Source organism: Natrix helvetica, assembly GCF_964273705.1.
Source record: "Natrix helvetica genome assembly, chromosome: 3".
In the NCBI taxonomy this organism is placed as follows: domain Eukaryota; kingdom Metazoa; phylum Chordata; class Lepidosauria; order Squamata; family Natricidae; genus Natrix; species Natrix helvetica.
Window position 1 is genome coordinate 76,295,944 of NC_138549.1, and position 15,197 is coordinate 76,311,140.

The 15,197-nt window shown below is 36.2% G+C and overlaps 1 protein-coding gene across 4 annotated transcripts in view; it reads right to left on the reverse strand.

The window, feature by feature from the left end:
* DENND1B (DENN domain containing 1B) overlaps positions 1 to 15,197 on the reverse strand; it is a 212,086-nt gene that overhangs the window by 7,002 nt on the left and 189,887 nt on the right. For 3 of the 4 annotated variants that reach the window (XM_081946402.1, XM_081946400.1, XM_081946403.1), the window contains one exon: positions 14,509 to 14,619. The exons of the other annotated variant lie outside the window; for it this stretch is intronic. In XM_081946402.1, coding sequence (XP_081802528.1) covers positions 14,509 to 14,619 — 111 coding nt within the window. The remainder of the gene's footprint in view (positions 1 to 14,508; positions 14,620 to 15,197) is intronic. 4 annotated transcript variants of the gene reach the window in all.

Consider the following 15,197-nt stretch of genomic DNA (forward strand, 5'->3'; position numbering starts at 1 on the left):
GCTCAAAGGGTCCCACTCTAATCAGCTAATTAAGCCACAACACCTGCAAAGGGTTCCTGAGCCTTTAAATGGTCTCTCAGTTTGGTTCAGTAGGAATCACAATCATGGAAAAGACAGCTGACCTGACAGTTGTGCAGAAAACCATCATTGACACCCTCCATAAGGAGGGAAAGCCTCAAAAGGTAATTGCCAAAGTGCTGTATCAAAGCACATTAATAGAAAGTTATGTGGAAGGGAAAAGTGTGGAAGAAAAAGGTGCACAAGCAGCAGGGATGACCGCAGCCTGGAGAGGATTGTCAGGAAAAGGCCATTCAAAAGTGTTGGGGACTTTCACAAGGAGTGGACTGAGGCTGGAGTCAGTGCATCAAGAGCCACCACACACAACAAGATACAACAAGAAAAGAATGAAACTTTTTTTGGTTAAATAGTTAAAATGGCTTCCAAAATATTTAGACAATTAAGAATTGAACTTTCAAATTTTTAAAATTGAACATTTAAAGCAGCCAAACTGCTACTTGTTAACTAAAAGGTATTTAGGTAGTCCTTGATTTACAACTACAATTAAGCAGGTAGTCCTTGATTTACAACTACAATTAAGCCAAAAAAATTCCATTGCTGAGCAAGACAGCAAAGGGAGCTTTGTCCCATTTTACGATCTCTCATCATAGAACCATGGTTAGAATGCAATACTCTAGGCCCGTGATGGCGAATCTGTGGCACACAGAGCCATTTGTTAGGGCACGCAAGGCATTGCCCTGTCAGCTCGAGCGTACATGCACACGCTGCCCAGCTGACTTCAGCCTTCTTTTTGAGGGCATTTTTTGCCCTCCGGAGCCTTCCCTGAAGGTTCCGGAGGTTGGAAATCAGCCCTACAGTCAAACCGGAAGTCACCATTCCCGAACTTCCGGGTTCCCTCTAGGTCCGTTTTTTGCCCTCCGGAGGGCGAAAACCAGCCCAAAGAGCAAACCGGAAGTGTCTTCTGGTTTGTCCGTAGGTCCCTTTTTCACCCTCCAAAGCCTTCAGGAAAGCCTCCTGAAGCCTCGGGAGGTCAAAAATCAGCCCTAGGGATAAACCGGAAGTCACCATTCCCAAACTTCGGGGTTCCCTGTACGTCCATTTTTCGCCCTCCGGAGGCTTCAGGGAAAGCTCCTGAAGCCTCCAGAGATTCTCCGTGGGGGGCTATTTTCACCCTCCCCAGACTCCTAGAAAGCCTCTGGAGTCTGGGGAGGGCAAAAAAAAATGCCAAAAGTGGGGGGGGGGATTTGCATGCATGCTCGGTCGCATGCATAGCATTATGGGTGCGGCACACTCGCACATGACTCCCCCCTCCCCGCTTTTGGCACGGGAGCCAAAAAAGGTTCACCATCACTGCTCTTGGCTACTTCTGCTGCCAGCCGGCTGCCAACAATTTGGCAGTTCGAATCTCACCAGTTCAAGGTTGACTCATCCTTCCATCCTTCTGAGGTCGATAAAATGAGGATCCAGATTGTTGGGGAAAATATGCTGACTTTGTAAATTGCTTAGAGAAGGCTGTGAAGCTTCGTGAAGCAGTATATGTCTAAGTACTATTGCTATTGTTATAGTTGTTATATGAATCATTGTAGCTGCTAAGTTAGTAAAGTGGTTTATTAAGTGAATGTGGCTTCCCTATTGACTTTGCTGATCGGGAGGTTGCAAAAGGTGAGACACTGCAACCATCATAAATACATGCCAATTTCCAAATGTCCAAATTTTGATCATGAGTCTCTCTCTCTCCCCCCCCCCTATGTTGCAAAAGTCATAAGTGTGAAAAACAGCCATAAGTCACTTTTTTTCAATGCTGTTGCAATTTCAAAAATGAATGGATGTAAATCAAAGGACTACCTGTATTCATATCATTTATAAAAAACAAAATCTTATAGTAATCACTCGCAAGATATGTATTTTGACAAGACAATGCACTTTTTAAATTCAGAATCAGTCCAACACTTAAGTACCGCGTGTATATGTAAACACACACTTTAGTGGAACTACCGAGCTCTAAAAAATTTCAATCCTTACTTATTAAAACTATTTTCCTTTTATCCGTAACAGTGCTCAGGCTGATATATGCATCATGAATTCTTATTAACTCATTCTGCTCCTGATGATGCTATCTCTTAAATTTACCTAAGAAAAAATATGCTGGCAGTATTTCTTTAAAGAAAACATCACTGTGATATTTAGGACAATAGGATACTGTCTTGTGGGATTACTGTTAAAGAATGAATTCTGAAAACAATGAATACTTAGTGTGTAAATAAGGCACGATGGGAAAACACTGATAATTAAATAATCCAGTTCAAGGTGACTAAATTCCATCAGGGGTACCATTTACTTATTTTCTTCATTTCTTAAAATAATATCGACATAAAATTGTGGTGGGCCAATGCTCACTATGCTAATATATACAGGATAGAAGATATTTCTAAAGAAAGCAACTTTTGCAAGAACTTTCCCCATTGTAATTGTAGATAACTCCAGTTAGTTGGCATGTTACAATCCAGGTACCATCATCTAGTACAGACCTTTGTTTCTGCAAAGCAACCAAACTCAATAAAAAGGTTTTAGAAAATGAGAGATCTGGCTTAAACCCAATGGGTTTTTTGGAAGAATGTTTGCCTGTTCAGGAAAAAAAGGCAAAGCTAAATTGGGTGGGAAAGTCTTGAGAGATTCTAGAAAGAATGTTTCAGAACAACTCAATCATGTACTTCATGGGAAATAAACCTATATTTTTAATATACCCATTTACGTCTACTACCTTTGATGCCATTTTGTGAAGAAAAATACCTATAGTAAGGTCTTAAATCAGCCTCCAACTGAAAAATATTAGAATTATTGGATTGCTCCATATCCGCCATAGGGAGAACCTTCTTTGCAGACTGATTTGGCATTTCAATAGAATGTTTGCAGATCTGTATTTTTATATAAATATTTATTGAGAGGAAACCAAAACAGATTAGACAATCACTGGGAGATTTTCTTTGCTATTCCCACAGACATCAGAAATTAATTACAGCTTAATTAGGTAAAACTGTTTAAAAAACTCTTTTTAAACTGGTTTGCTTGCTTCCCTTAATGTTAAAAAGTGCACTTTCTGGGGAAGCTACAGACACACTAAAGACCATTCCAAAACCAAACTTAAACCTGTCATTTTCAGTGACAGACCCATATCCAATCCTTTGAAAGAGCGTAAGGCCACAATATACAGGATGACGGTGGTGATGGTAGTAGTTGACGGTGGTGATGGTAGTAGTTGACAGTGGTGATGGTAGTAGTTGACGGTGGTAGTAATAAAATTAGTGGGGCTTGCATCATGCATTGGGGAAGTACAAAAAATATTCACCTTTTTTTCTTCCTTCTTGTTACTATGCTAAAACTATTTTATAGCTCACCCTTGTTAAAATGCAGATATTTATTTTATTCAAAATAACATTTTGTTCAGCTGAATGGGTAAAATAAATTATGGGAGGGAAGGAGGATACCAGCATTTTGTTAGTATTGTTTTTAAATTTCCTTCTGCTCTGTTTCAGAATAGATAAAACATGGATAGATAGTGAGACAGTTGACATTCAAAAGATAAACAAAATAATTTAATAAAGTTATTAAGGGGCTGCGTGCTTCAGTTTTGAGCCATGCATCCTTTAAAACATTATTAATTACTTTTATGAAGAGAATGAGAGAATGCTTTTCAGATTTAAAAATGATATAAAAGTGGGTGGAAAAGCCAGCACCCTAGAAGAAAATTCAAACTCATCTTGCTATATTAGAGAAATGGGATAAGAATAATATTATGAAATTTAACAGGTCAAATGCAGAATTATTCACTTAAAAAGTAAAAGTCAAATGCACAAGTATGGTATGGGATGGAAGATATTTAGTTTGATAACAGTATTTCTGGAAAATATTTTGGAACAGTGATTGATATCAAAGTGAATATAATTTAATAGTGATTGATATCAAAGTGAATATAATTTAACAGTGTGTCATAGCTAAAGTGTAAATGCACATTTTGACTACAGCAACAAAAATATAGTGTTACAAATCACTGAACATAATAGGTCCACTTTATTCTGTGTTGGGCAGACCTCCCTTTAAGTATTGGTCCATATCTGGCAAAGCATTTTAAGAAAGATTCAAATAAACAGGGACAGGTCCAGAGAAGTCCTATGAAGTGAGGCTGAAGAAACTGGTAATATTTATTTCTGAGAAGAGTAGACTTTGGGTCAGGACACAATCACACTTTTCGTTTATCCAAAAGCAACAAATATCAGAGTAATGGATATAAGTTACAAAAGGGCACATTCTGATTGAAAAACAAATGCTAATGGTAAAAGTAGTAAAACAGTATAATCAATTACTCAGACAGGCAATGGATTCACTTCCACTGGATACTTTCTACCATGAGGCAGATGATCATTTGTCATGGAAATTATAATTTGGATTCTTGCATTCAGCCAGACATTGGAGTGGATGGACTAAATTGCCCCTCCCAACTTTGTTTCTATGTTTTAACTCAGGTATTCAAGGACTAGCTTACAACTCTTTTGCTTCCCAAATTCCAGTTGCTCCTCAGAATTATTGCTTGTGGGATGAATGAGCAGGTCCCCAGGGCTTCTAAATCATCGTGTAAAGGTATTGCACACTTTCTTCTAATATCCAGGGTGAAAACTGACCAAGTTTAAAGGAAGAAATTAAAAACACATGGAAACAAACTAAGGTGCTTTTCAGTACTAATGAAAGTGAAAATGAAATCAAAGACAAATGTTCTGGCTAAGCTCAATTTTCAGTATGCAGAGGCCATAGTTGAGATGTGGGCAAGAGAGATGATTTCTGTCACTTATAATCAGTGATATAATAGACAGTATGCAATAGATATCAGTTACAGATAATCTGCACCTCAAATTTTAAAGATTATTTTTCTTATAAAATGATAAGAAATTGGGGAGGGGGAAGACACTCAAATAAATGCAAAAAGGAGATACACTGAATGCACACCTGAAAAATTTGTCAGTTATTTATAGTAATATTTTATTGATGTTCCCTGCTGTTTGCAGATATTTAGCCTTTCAATTTCTGTCTATACTTATTTTCAAATGCGTACATTTCTCCCCTGCCAATTTTGGGAAAGGAAGGGGGAGAGCGGAAGAGAAGTGGACTTCTATTTCCTTCTTGATTAGTATTCTAATAATAACCAGACCTCTTCTTTTTGCTTAAGCAGGAATAGAAAATACAGCATTTGCTTTAAGAACTAAAAATGGTTTATCAAGGTCTTCATTTCTTTGATACTTGGCAAATGGATGCCAGAAATTGATTTTTCCACTATAAATAGGTAACTATTGCCATATTATTACAATTATCACATTTTTATGTAGAAAAAGGAGAAAATTCACAATTGTAGAATTCAATTCTTTCAAAAATGTCAGTATCCAAATCAGTTATAATTTCTGGAAGAGTAATAAAATATTCTTCTTTTTCCCACACTTAAAGGATAGAATTCATTTTGATTGTTGATTTTAATAGTGAGATTTTGTTTTATTCTTAGTCATATGCGTGATCTTAGAAGACGTGGAACAAAAACTGGATAAAGTTTTTGCAACTGCCAAAGAAGAATTTTTTGTAACGTGAAAGCATGAATTGATCCTAGGACTGATTATAAGTGGTTTGTTTTAGCATAAAGTCATTTTGTGTTCCCATTAGTATAGCATTAAGTTCAGATTATTCAAGCTATATCTAATACTATAGAGCCGTGATGGCGAACCCTATGGCATGCGGAGCCATATTTGCTGGTATGCCAGCGCTTAGCTCCAGTGCACATGCGAGTACTGGCCAGCTGATTTTCAGCCTTCTGGAAGGCCGGGGGAGGCTGCTTTTGCCCTCCTCAGACTTCAGGAAAGTCTCCGGATACTGGGGAGGGTGAAAACTCCTCACTGCATCTGGGGGGAGCGCATGCACGGGGAGGGGGTGCATGTTCAGGTGGGTGGGGCAGATTCCATTGGGGTCTGGGCATGCGCGATAGCGTGCACACACAGAATTTTGGCATGCCTTTACAAAACGGTTAGCCAAAACTGCTATAGAGGAAAAATTAAGGCTGCAGTTAGCTTGTTTTATTTTTATGATAAAAGAGTGTGTTTATTAGTATTGGACTATTCCTACAGAATTAGAGTTATTTATCTTTTGATTTATAAATAACTTACGTTTCTAAAATTGGCTAAAATAAAAGGAAATCTTGTTAAAATGTTATTTTTATAAGAAAAAGCAGAAATTGACATTAGTGGACTTAATTCATAAAAGTGGAAAGTAATTGACATATTCATTTCTTATACTGAACTGGAAAACCTTTTGGAAAAGTAGATTGGAGTTGATATCGTCAGCAGATCCAATTAAATCAATAACGCCTATGCCTATTAAAGTTAATTTGTTTCAGAATTCTTTCCAGAAAACTGGACTGCAGAATTAAACAGATATAACAAGAATATACAAACTTCTGATTTATTGTAGAAAAGGTAAGACATTATGTAAGACTTCTAGCAGCTGCTATGTTTTAAATCAAATACAAATTCTAATTATATTGTAACCCACATTCAAATTGTTGTGCCTCTTTCTCCCAGTGATTGTATTTGAAGAAATGGAAGTGATGTTTTTTAAAGACTACAATGGACCATTGGTATCTGTTCCTTCTTTTGGTAATGTCAAGATGTAGACTCAGGCTATTTCTTTTAAGTGGGTGAGAAATGATTCCCATACCCATCACAGTGATTTCATCTATTCTAAAGATAACTAATGATAGGTCCAACATATTACCAACTGAATTTTTAAAACAAATTCATAAATGACAAAATTTACATAATTTTATGCACGATTTTATGGAATTCAGTCTTTTAAAAAAATCAGCATGTTGAATTGTTCATTATATATATAAATATAAATATGGTTTTCTGCCTGCATGGTCTTCTGTGATGATCTATACTAGTCTCCCTTTATTTATTTATCAGTACAAATATAACATACATACATACATATATATCAAACAAACAGGAGGGTAAATGCACGCATGACAGAACACAAGAACGCAGTAAGAAAAAAAGAAAAAACTTCCTCCCTTTTCCAGCACCTTAAAGCTACAGGACATGAAATCAACTTTGAAGGAGCCAGGTTAATCTCCAAAACAGAACACCTCAATAAGAGAATAATTATGGAAGCCATCGAAATAGAGAAACACCCCCACAATATGAATAAACGTGATGATACCTCCCGCCTACCAAACATCTGGAAACCAGCCCTAGCCAACAAACGAACACCACCCACCACCCAAGCCGTTACAATACAAAACAACAATGCAGATACAGCTAGCACCAATCAGCACCAATCTATCAATCATGATACAACCACACAACCAATCACTCCACTTACTGAAACAAAGTCAGCACCCCATCCCCTCCCACCAAACTGGGATTTGAACCTGGGCTGTATTATATCTTAGGCAGGAGTCTTAGCCACTATATTAAGATATAATACAGCCCAGGTTCAAATCCCAGTAAGGGTATGGCTAGCTGATGAGAGCTAATTAGCTCGAAATAGATCTATACTAGTCTCCCTTTATTTATTTATCACTACAAATACAATACAAATATAAAAAGGCAACATTAAAAATAAAAATATGGTTTTCTGCTTGCATGGTCTTCTGTGATGAGCCGAAGGACAGAAAGAGGGAGTAGTGACCTTCCTCCCATATTTAGGCATACCAGGGGTTGTAACACAAATACATACCTATTTCCCTGGCTCAACTGATAAGGAGGAGAGCCTGTGGCTTAGTGGCTAAGACTCCTGCCTAAGATATAATACAGCCCAGGTTCAAATCCCAGTAAGGGTATGGCTAGCTGATGAGAGCTAATTAGCTCGAAATAGATATATACTAGTCTCCCTTTATTTATTTATCAATACAAATACAACACATATGCATATGCATATGTATATGCATATGCATATACATATACATACATACATACATACATACATACATACATACATATATATATCACTACTACTTCCCACCTCTCCCCTATCTTTGAAAACATTTATCAGTTACTGCTTGTTATCCCTTTACTGTCTTCAAACTCTTTCATGACCTCATAGAAATCATGCTAATAAGATTCTGTTGCAAAATACTGTACAACAGAGATGCACATAAAACTGAAATAAAATAAAGATGGCATGTTAGCCATCAAATAGAAATAACACATGAGAAAGACAGGGGGCAGGGGGAACCACTTCCCAACTGCTGCAGAAAAACCCAATCTCTCATCTCATGTGATGTCAATGTATTACTACTCCCCTTCTGGCTATCAAATGGTGGCCTGGCATTTGAACAGAAAGTACCTCTTGTAAGCCACCTTTTGCTGCCTCCTCCCTTAAAAGTTTGAAATCTTACTTGGTAATAGCAATAAGTAATAGTAATAAATAGACAAACAAGCTATTCCATATTATTTTAAAAGAAAAAGAAATTAAAAATATGTAAGTGGGTCAGGAAGAACACTATTATTTATTGATATGGGATTCTTACATTCCAATGTCCAGGAACCAATGAATCTCATTAATTCTTGCACTCAACTAAAAGGATGTCGTTTCACTTGTGCTTATCAAAAAGCAACCCCTTCCTATCACTATGTTAGAAGATAAGGTTTGCGTCAACTGGGGGAAAAAGGGTACAAAGCCTAGAATGGGATCAACATCTGTACTAGATAAACAGGGAAAGCAATTGTTGAAAAATTATTATGAGCTTTTTAAAAAAATGTTTTGCTTTTCTTTAGATACAGGGCTGCATGTATGTATGAAGAGTTATTTTACATCCTTCCTGAAAAGTCATTTATACCACTTGAGGGCAGTCTCGTAATTTTGTGCAGCCTACATTTTCTATTTTTAATTAAAAGATATGCAGGCTGCAATATAGATGGATCATAATTGACAAGGAAAGACAAAAGATTGTCTCTTCAAACAAAAACTAACAGAGCCAAGCACATCTATGGATTATGCTTTCTTTTGTCTAAAACAATGTGCTAATTGACTGAATTTTCATTTTTTTTATGAGAAATCTTAAGCTAAAACAGACTACCAAACTGTCGATTCAACCCTGCTCACTGTTACTCTGCATGACATCTGTCACATACAATATTTTATTCACATTACTTAAATAGGTAGATAGAGCTCAATGGTGCCCTAGCATTGTATAGAATTTCCTGCAAAAGGCCAGAACAGAGGAAAAAGAGGAATGCTGGGTGCCTGAACTTCAGTACAATTCCACGTGCTCTGCTGAATCTCATTCTGTGGAAAGCAAACAGGTATTTCTTCATTTCAGAAAAATAATGATGTTCAATTTTGCTTTGAAATCTGTTGCATGCAACCTTCAATTCACAATAGGGCTGAATGTTGCCAAGACCAAGCCCTTTTTGCTCAGTTCATTCCATCTTGACAGATAGAACAGGACACAACCTATACCGTATCTCTGAGTTGGGAACGGTGGGGGTGGAAAAAGCACAACAGGGACTCTCTTCTGTAGGGGACAGCCTGCTTTCAGGAAACAGTCAACCTGTCAGCCTACAGGAGACTCACAGCCACAGTGAGACAGCAGCGACAATGAACACACAGGGTTGCCAAGCCAAGTGGTTTGTATTGGTTCAAAGACATACCATAATTTGATTATGCATATGATTAATTCAACAGTACCACCTGAAAATGTTTATTCAGCGCAACCGTACAGGAAGAAAAAAAGTAGTAAAGCAACATACACAAGTAATTCAACCACATTTTTGATGGCTTCTATACCACAAAGTAGATTTTGCTAAGAATATTTCACATGTTTATTTTAAGTTCATATATTTTACATAGCTTTATGAACATCCCTGGAGCTATATTCCAGAAACAAATTATATTGCCTATACAATATAACATATTTGTGAAAAACAGTTCATTTGCAATTAAGATAGTGGGATTTCTGAAAAACCTGTATTTTGTACAAAATGATTTTTTTTAAAAAAGAGTTTTATAAGTAGCTGTATACTTTGAGTTACAAACCGTACATATACATACATTTCACAAAAAAAAAAAAAAAAAACAAGGAAGCACAGCTAATTCTTCATTGCAACATATGTTTCTAGCAGAGTTGTACAGGATGCTATCAAATGTGTGACAAAGATTTATGAGCCAGTATCTTTTTAAAACATGAAAGGCTTCATTTAAAATGGGCCACAACCATAGCCAAAATGATGTTCAGGATAACTAGCACATCCTCAAATATATCTGCCTTTGTTCTGCCTGAAATATTTACTTTTAAGCAACGCTGTGGAAACAGACCTGTATTTTAAAAGATCCATCTAGCTGATGCATCCATGGATACTCAAGAAAATCATCCCAAACTCAAATAATCTTTTTACAATCGAAGGCATTTCTACAGGCTCCATTAAAATGGAAGGTAAAAAATTAAAAGGAAGGAAAGGCAAAGTGGGAGAAAACTGTTGACATGTGAAAAATCCAGCCATTTGCTTTCTCTTTTCTTTTTTCTTTTTAAAGTATTCTGTTCAATCTAAGTTAATGTGAAGGGGAGAGGGATTATTATTTAACCATGAAGGGATGAAAGGGTTAACTGTAAAATACACGTCAAGGTTTTAATAAGGATTAATAATAAAAAGCCTCAGCCTGCCGCTTTCACTAGATTTTGTTGTGGTGGCTTTTCCTTTGCTTAGGGCAATCCATCTGTTAATTTTGACTTGCAATGCAGTTCCTTCTTATTCTCCCTCTCCCGCCTCTGCACACCCACAACCAAACAGACTAGAATAGCTATGAGGAGGCTGGCACATGTCTTACAGAAATAGAACAATTCTTTTCAGAATCTCTTAGGTGAAGATCAGTTGTGCTGTCATGGTGTGGGATCTCTTCCCTGTTGCACGTAGGAGCAATCTGGTGTATGTACAATTGAGAAGTTAGTACAATGAAAACCCTTGGCAATACAGTTATTTATGCCTATTTTATGTGCCTGTGTAAAATCTATGCATATTTTAATGCACTGATTTTTGAGCTCTAGTGTTGAATGGGCGAAATGGAGGGAAAAAAAGCAGTTGATCTTGGCTGTGACAGAGATTAGTAAATATTCATTGTTAACAACTGATCTGCACTCTGACCAATGCCAATATTCTCACTGGGCCAAACTAGCCTTGTTTTCAATAAAAGCAGTGAAGTACCCTCTCCCTTGAGCCCTGTTAGACTGACGCTGCAGTTGGAACTGTCATCTTCACACAAAAGCAAAGGGGCTGGGCTTTACAAATGCAAAGCCTAATTGGGAGATCTCCATGTCTGTACCCTTGACATTTATTTAAACCTCATCAAAAAAATAGGAAATAACCAAACTAATTAGCAGACTGGCATACAAACTATTATTTGTTGGGGTAGAAAGCATATTCATATTCAGCTCTAGAAAACGACAATATTACTAATGACAATGTCAAAAACAGCATTAATACGATCTTCCAGCAGGAAGATGAGTTTGATTTTTATGCACTGTTTTAAAAGGGCAACATACCAGCCCTAAATTACTAATATATATATTAATTTGAACAAATATAAGAGGGAGAGATACTGTGCCTTAAAATGTAATTGCAGAGCCAGGACTACATAGAAAAATGTACAGTATGTACTTTTATAGAATCTACATAGGTAAATATTGCATTAGAACGATTAAAATGTGGCTGAATAGAATTCTACATTACGATAAGTGACACAAATACATTAATTAGTAGTTGATATATACAATAGAGTAAGAAGATCATTTAGCTAGCTACTTGAGATTTCCAGACTTCATTTTTCAATACAAAATTCATATCAAGGAATTCAACTCACCAATGTTATTTGAGATCTATTATTACAGCTCATTACTTTAGCAGTACAATCAACTGATTATTAGCTGGACTAGCATATACTGTTCTAATCTATAAATTGTTCACAACCAACTCCCATGTCAACCCATCTTATTCTGGAAACATTTTGCTCTCAATATTAATGTAGCATGCCCAGGTTCCATTATTAAACAATTAATGATTGAAGTGCCAGAAACAAACTGGAAAATAGATAAATAATTTTTCATGGATATAAGGGACATATAGAAATAAACCCATGTGAAAATCCAAATTAAACTTAGAAATTGTTCCTTATGTCTATAGAAGACAGCTGTATATTTAAAATATACAACTTGCCATTTCCTTTTATACAACATAGTGAACTTGTTCTAGAAAATGGTGTGTTAGTTGTCACAATGCTTAAAAAGTGTTAACTATACTTCTGTACTTTTTACATGTATTATTTGCTTTCTCAGTTTTCAATATTTTTCATATTTATAGAACTAGATTTCTGAAAAACATGATATACCGTATTTTTCAGAGTATCAGACTCTCCGAAGTATAAGACACACCTAGCTTTTGGGAAGGAAAACAAGGGGAAAAAACCTGCTCTGCCTCCCAGCAATTTGCCTCCTTGAGCAAACAGCAAACAGTACAGACAATATACACTCTTTGTGGTGTTACATTTCAGACTATACTTGTACTGTTAAAATTGATGTGGCTTTCTGGAAGTATATATTATTCTCTGCTATTTAAAAGAAGATACAAATAGCATTGGGCCTCTTCAGATCAAGCATTTTTTAGAAAGTTTTTCATTTTGTTAAATTGTCTAGAACAATAATAAATCAGTCTTTAAAAAATAAGTCTAATAATTTGAACATTCTATAGGCATTTATATTGTAGCTATTGACTTACTTCCTTGCAGTAAACAGCAAACAGCCTGTTTCAATTTAGCCTGATTTGAAGAAGAAAAATCTGTCTCTGCCTCCCAGCAATTTGCCCCTTGCAGCAAACAGCAAGTTTCACTTTCAATTTCAGTATGGCCTCCTAATGATCAGCTGTTTCAGGCTGCAGGGATTGCCATAGCTTATTGCCGCCTCTGCAAGCCCCATTTTTCCTGTTTGCTGCAAAGAGGCAGAGGCCAAAGAGTAGGGGGTTGGTGGGTGGATGGGGCTACATTTGGTGTATAAGACGCACCCAAATTTTCACCCTCTTTTAGGGAGGGAAACTCCAAAAAATACAGTATTGTATTTTTACTGACACCAAGAAAACTACAAATGCAAAAGTCTGCCACTAAGGATGTTTTTTTTAAAAAAATCTTTTACAGTACATATAAGCAACTTCTTAGTTAAAATTCTAATATGTCTACATTTGAGTTCATTGTTTTTGGACTAAGAATTTTATAGGAAGCTATTCATGCTCTACCTATCATTGAACCTAATCCCCTGATCTGATGCTGCTAGATATACATATGAAAATCCTACAGGAGTTTTGCAAATATTATAAAGCTCTAAAAGAGGTAGGTAGGTAGGTAGGTAGGTAGGTAGGTAGGTAGGTAGGCAGGCAGGCAGGCAGGCAGGCAGGCAGGCAGGCAGGCAGGCAGGCAGGCAGGCAGGCAGGCAGGCAGGCAGATATATTGTATATAGGCAGGCTATTCCAAAATTCATAAACTATAAAATATCAAAGGGTCATTTTTTAATGTTCATATCTCTTAAAATGAAGGATACTCTTTTTCAGTATTCAGATTACACTAAAATAAGTTTTGTCAACATGTATATGTAAATGCAGCATTTACCAAATTTTAGAAATTCATGGTAATGTTGCATAGGAATTACCCTTAATATAGATACTTTCTGCAAAAGGTGTAAGGCAACCTTCCATGTCCTAGGCAAATACAATTCTAGCATTTAAAGAGGAAACACTTCTTTAAAAGCACACAGTAATTAGGTAAATTACATTTTCATTACAGTTTCTTTTATTTGTTTGTTAGTTTGTTTAAATTTACATGCTGCCCAACTCTGAAAGCCAACTCCATTATTAAACAATTGATTCACCTTTATTCATAAGGTGAATGTCAGCTTGGATACATTTGAGGTAGGCAGGCTACTAATGACTTGGAGTGGGCAGTGTGTGTGCGCGTGTGTGCGTGAGTGTGTGTTAAGCAAACTTTGGTGGACCACTGGGTACATTTGCAATTTTGAGAACATTTCTCAATGGCTACAAAAGAGTAGTCTATTTATTTTTAAATGCATTAACAGAAGAAAAGAGGTGAGAGTGTTTCCAACAATGCTTTATAACATCTCTGTTACTTTTGTCTACTTATTGAGTTTGTAGACAAATTTTAAAACTATGATCTGTTTTTATTTTCTAGACCTGTCTATTTGACTCATGTGAGACCCAGATACATTCATATAAATAAAAATAATGCTAAAACATGTTTTGCTTTGGAGAAAGCCAGCTTCCCATTGTATGTTTTATAAGCAGGAGTCAGGGAACAAGGATCAAGAGGGTTCACAATGCTTATTACTGTTGCACATTCTCCATCTTGATTAACAAATATCTTATGTTTGTTACCAACATCCAAAGGGAGAACATTTTTAATTACCTGTGCAAGTCGCCTTTTTTCTGTGTTCTCTCTTGGAGAATTATGAAAGGTACACAATGGAGCGTATTGTGAAAAACCTGAGCTACAAATTCCATAGCCATCTTCTCTTTCCTACAGAGAAAATTAAGACTGAAAAACGTTTGTGTCTACACCTTTCTATATCAAGTTAAACACATACACACCATTTAAAAACTGTCACCTAAAAGATTTAAATTACTATATATTTTTAAAATATGATGAAGCTATCAAGTAAATCAAAATTCCTTTCATATATTTGAGCCTTGATACCTGAGGAGAAAGTGAAATAGTGCTCAAACTACTTAATTTAAAAATGAATATTGGAGATAAACATATAATACACTGAATATATGGAGTCTTGATATGATACCTCTCATACTTTTAAATCACATCCTTGGATGTGATTTAGGGTGCTAAGATAATGCCACCATTTACTGAATCAATGAAATCTAAACAGACAACTATTCCTGCTGAATTATATTTCTCTGGTAAAAGTCACTTGCCTTAAATTCTCAGCTAGAAGCAAAGGCTTCAATTGTGACATCAAAGTAATCAGCTTTATGAAAACATACATCCTGTTAATAGATCTTTGAAGACTTCTGTTTTTTTCATGATAAATATGCAAACAATAAAGAGATTATTCAAGTAGATGCACAGAATGACAGAGAGTT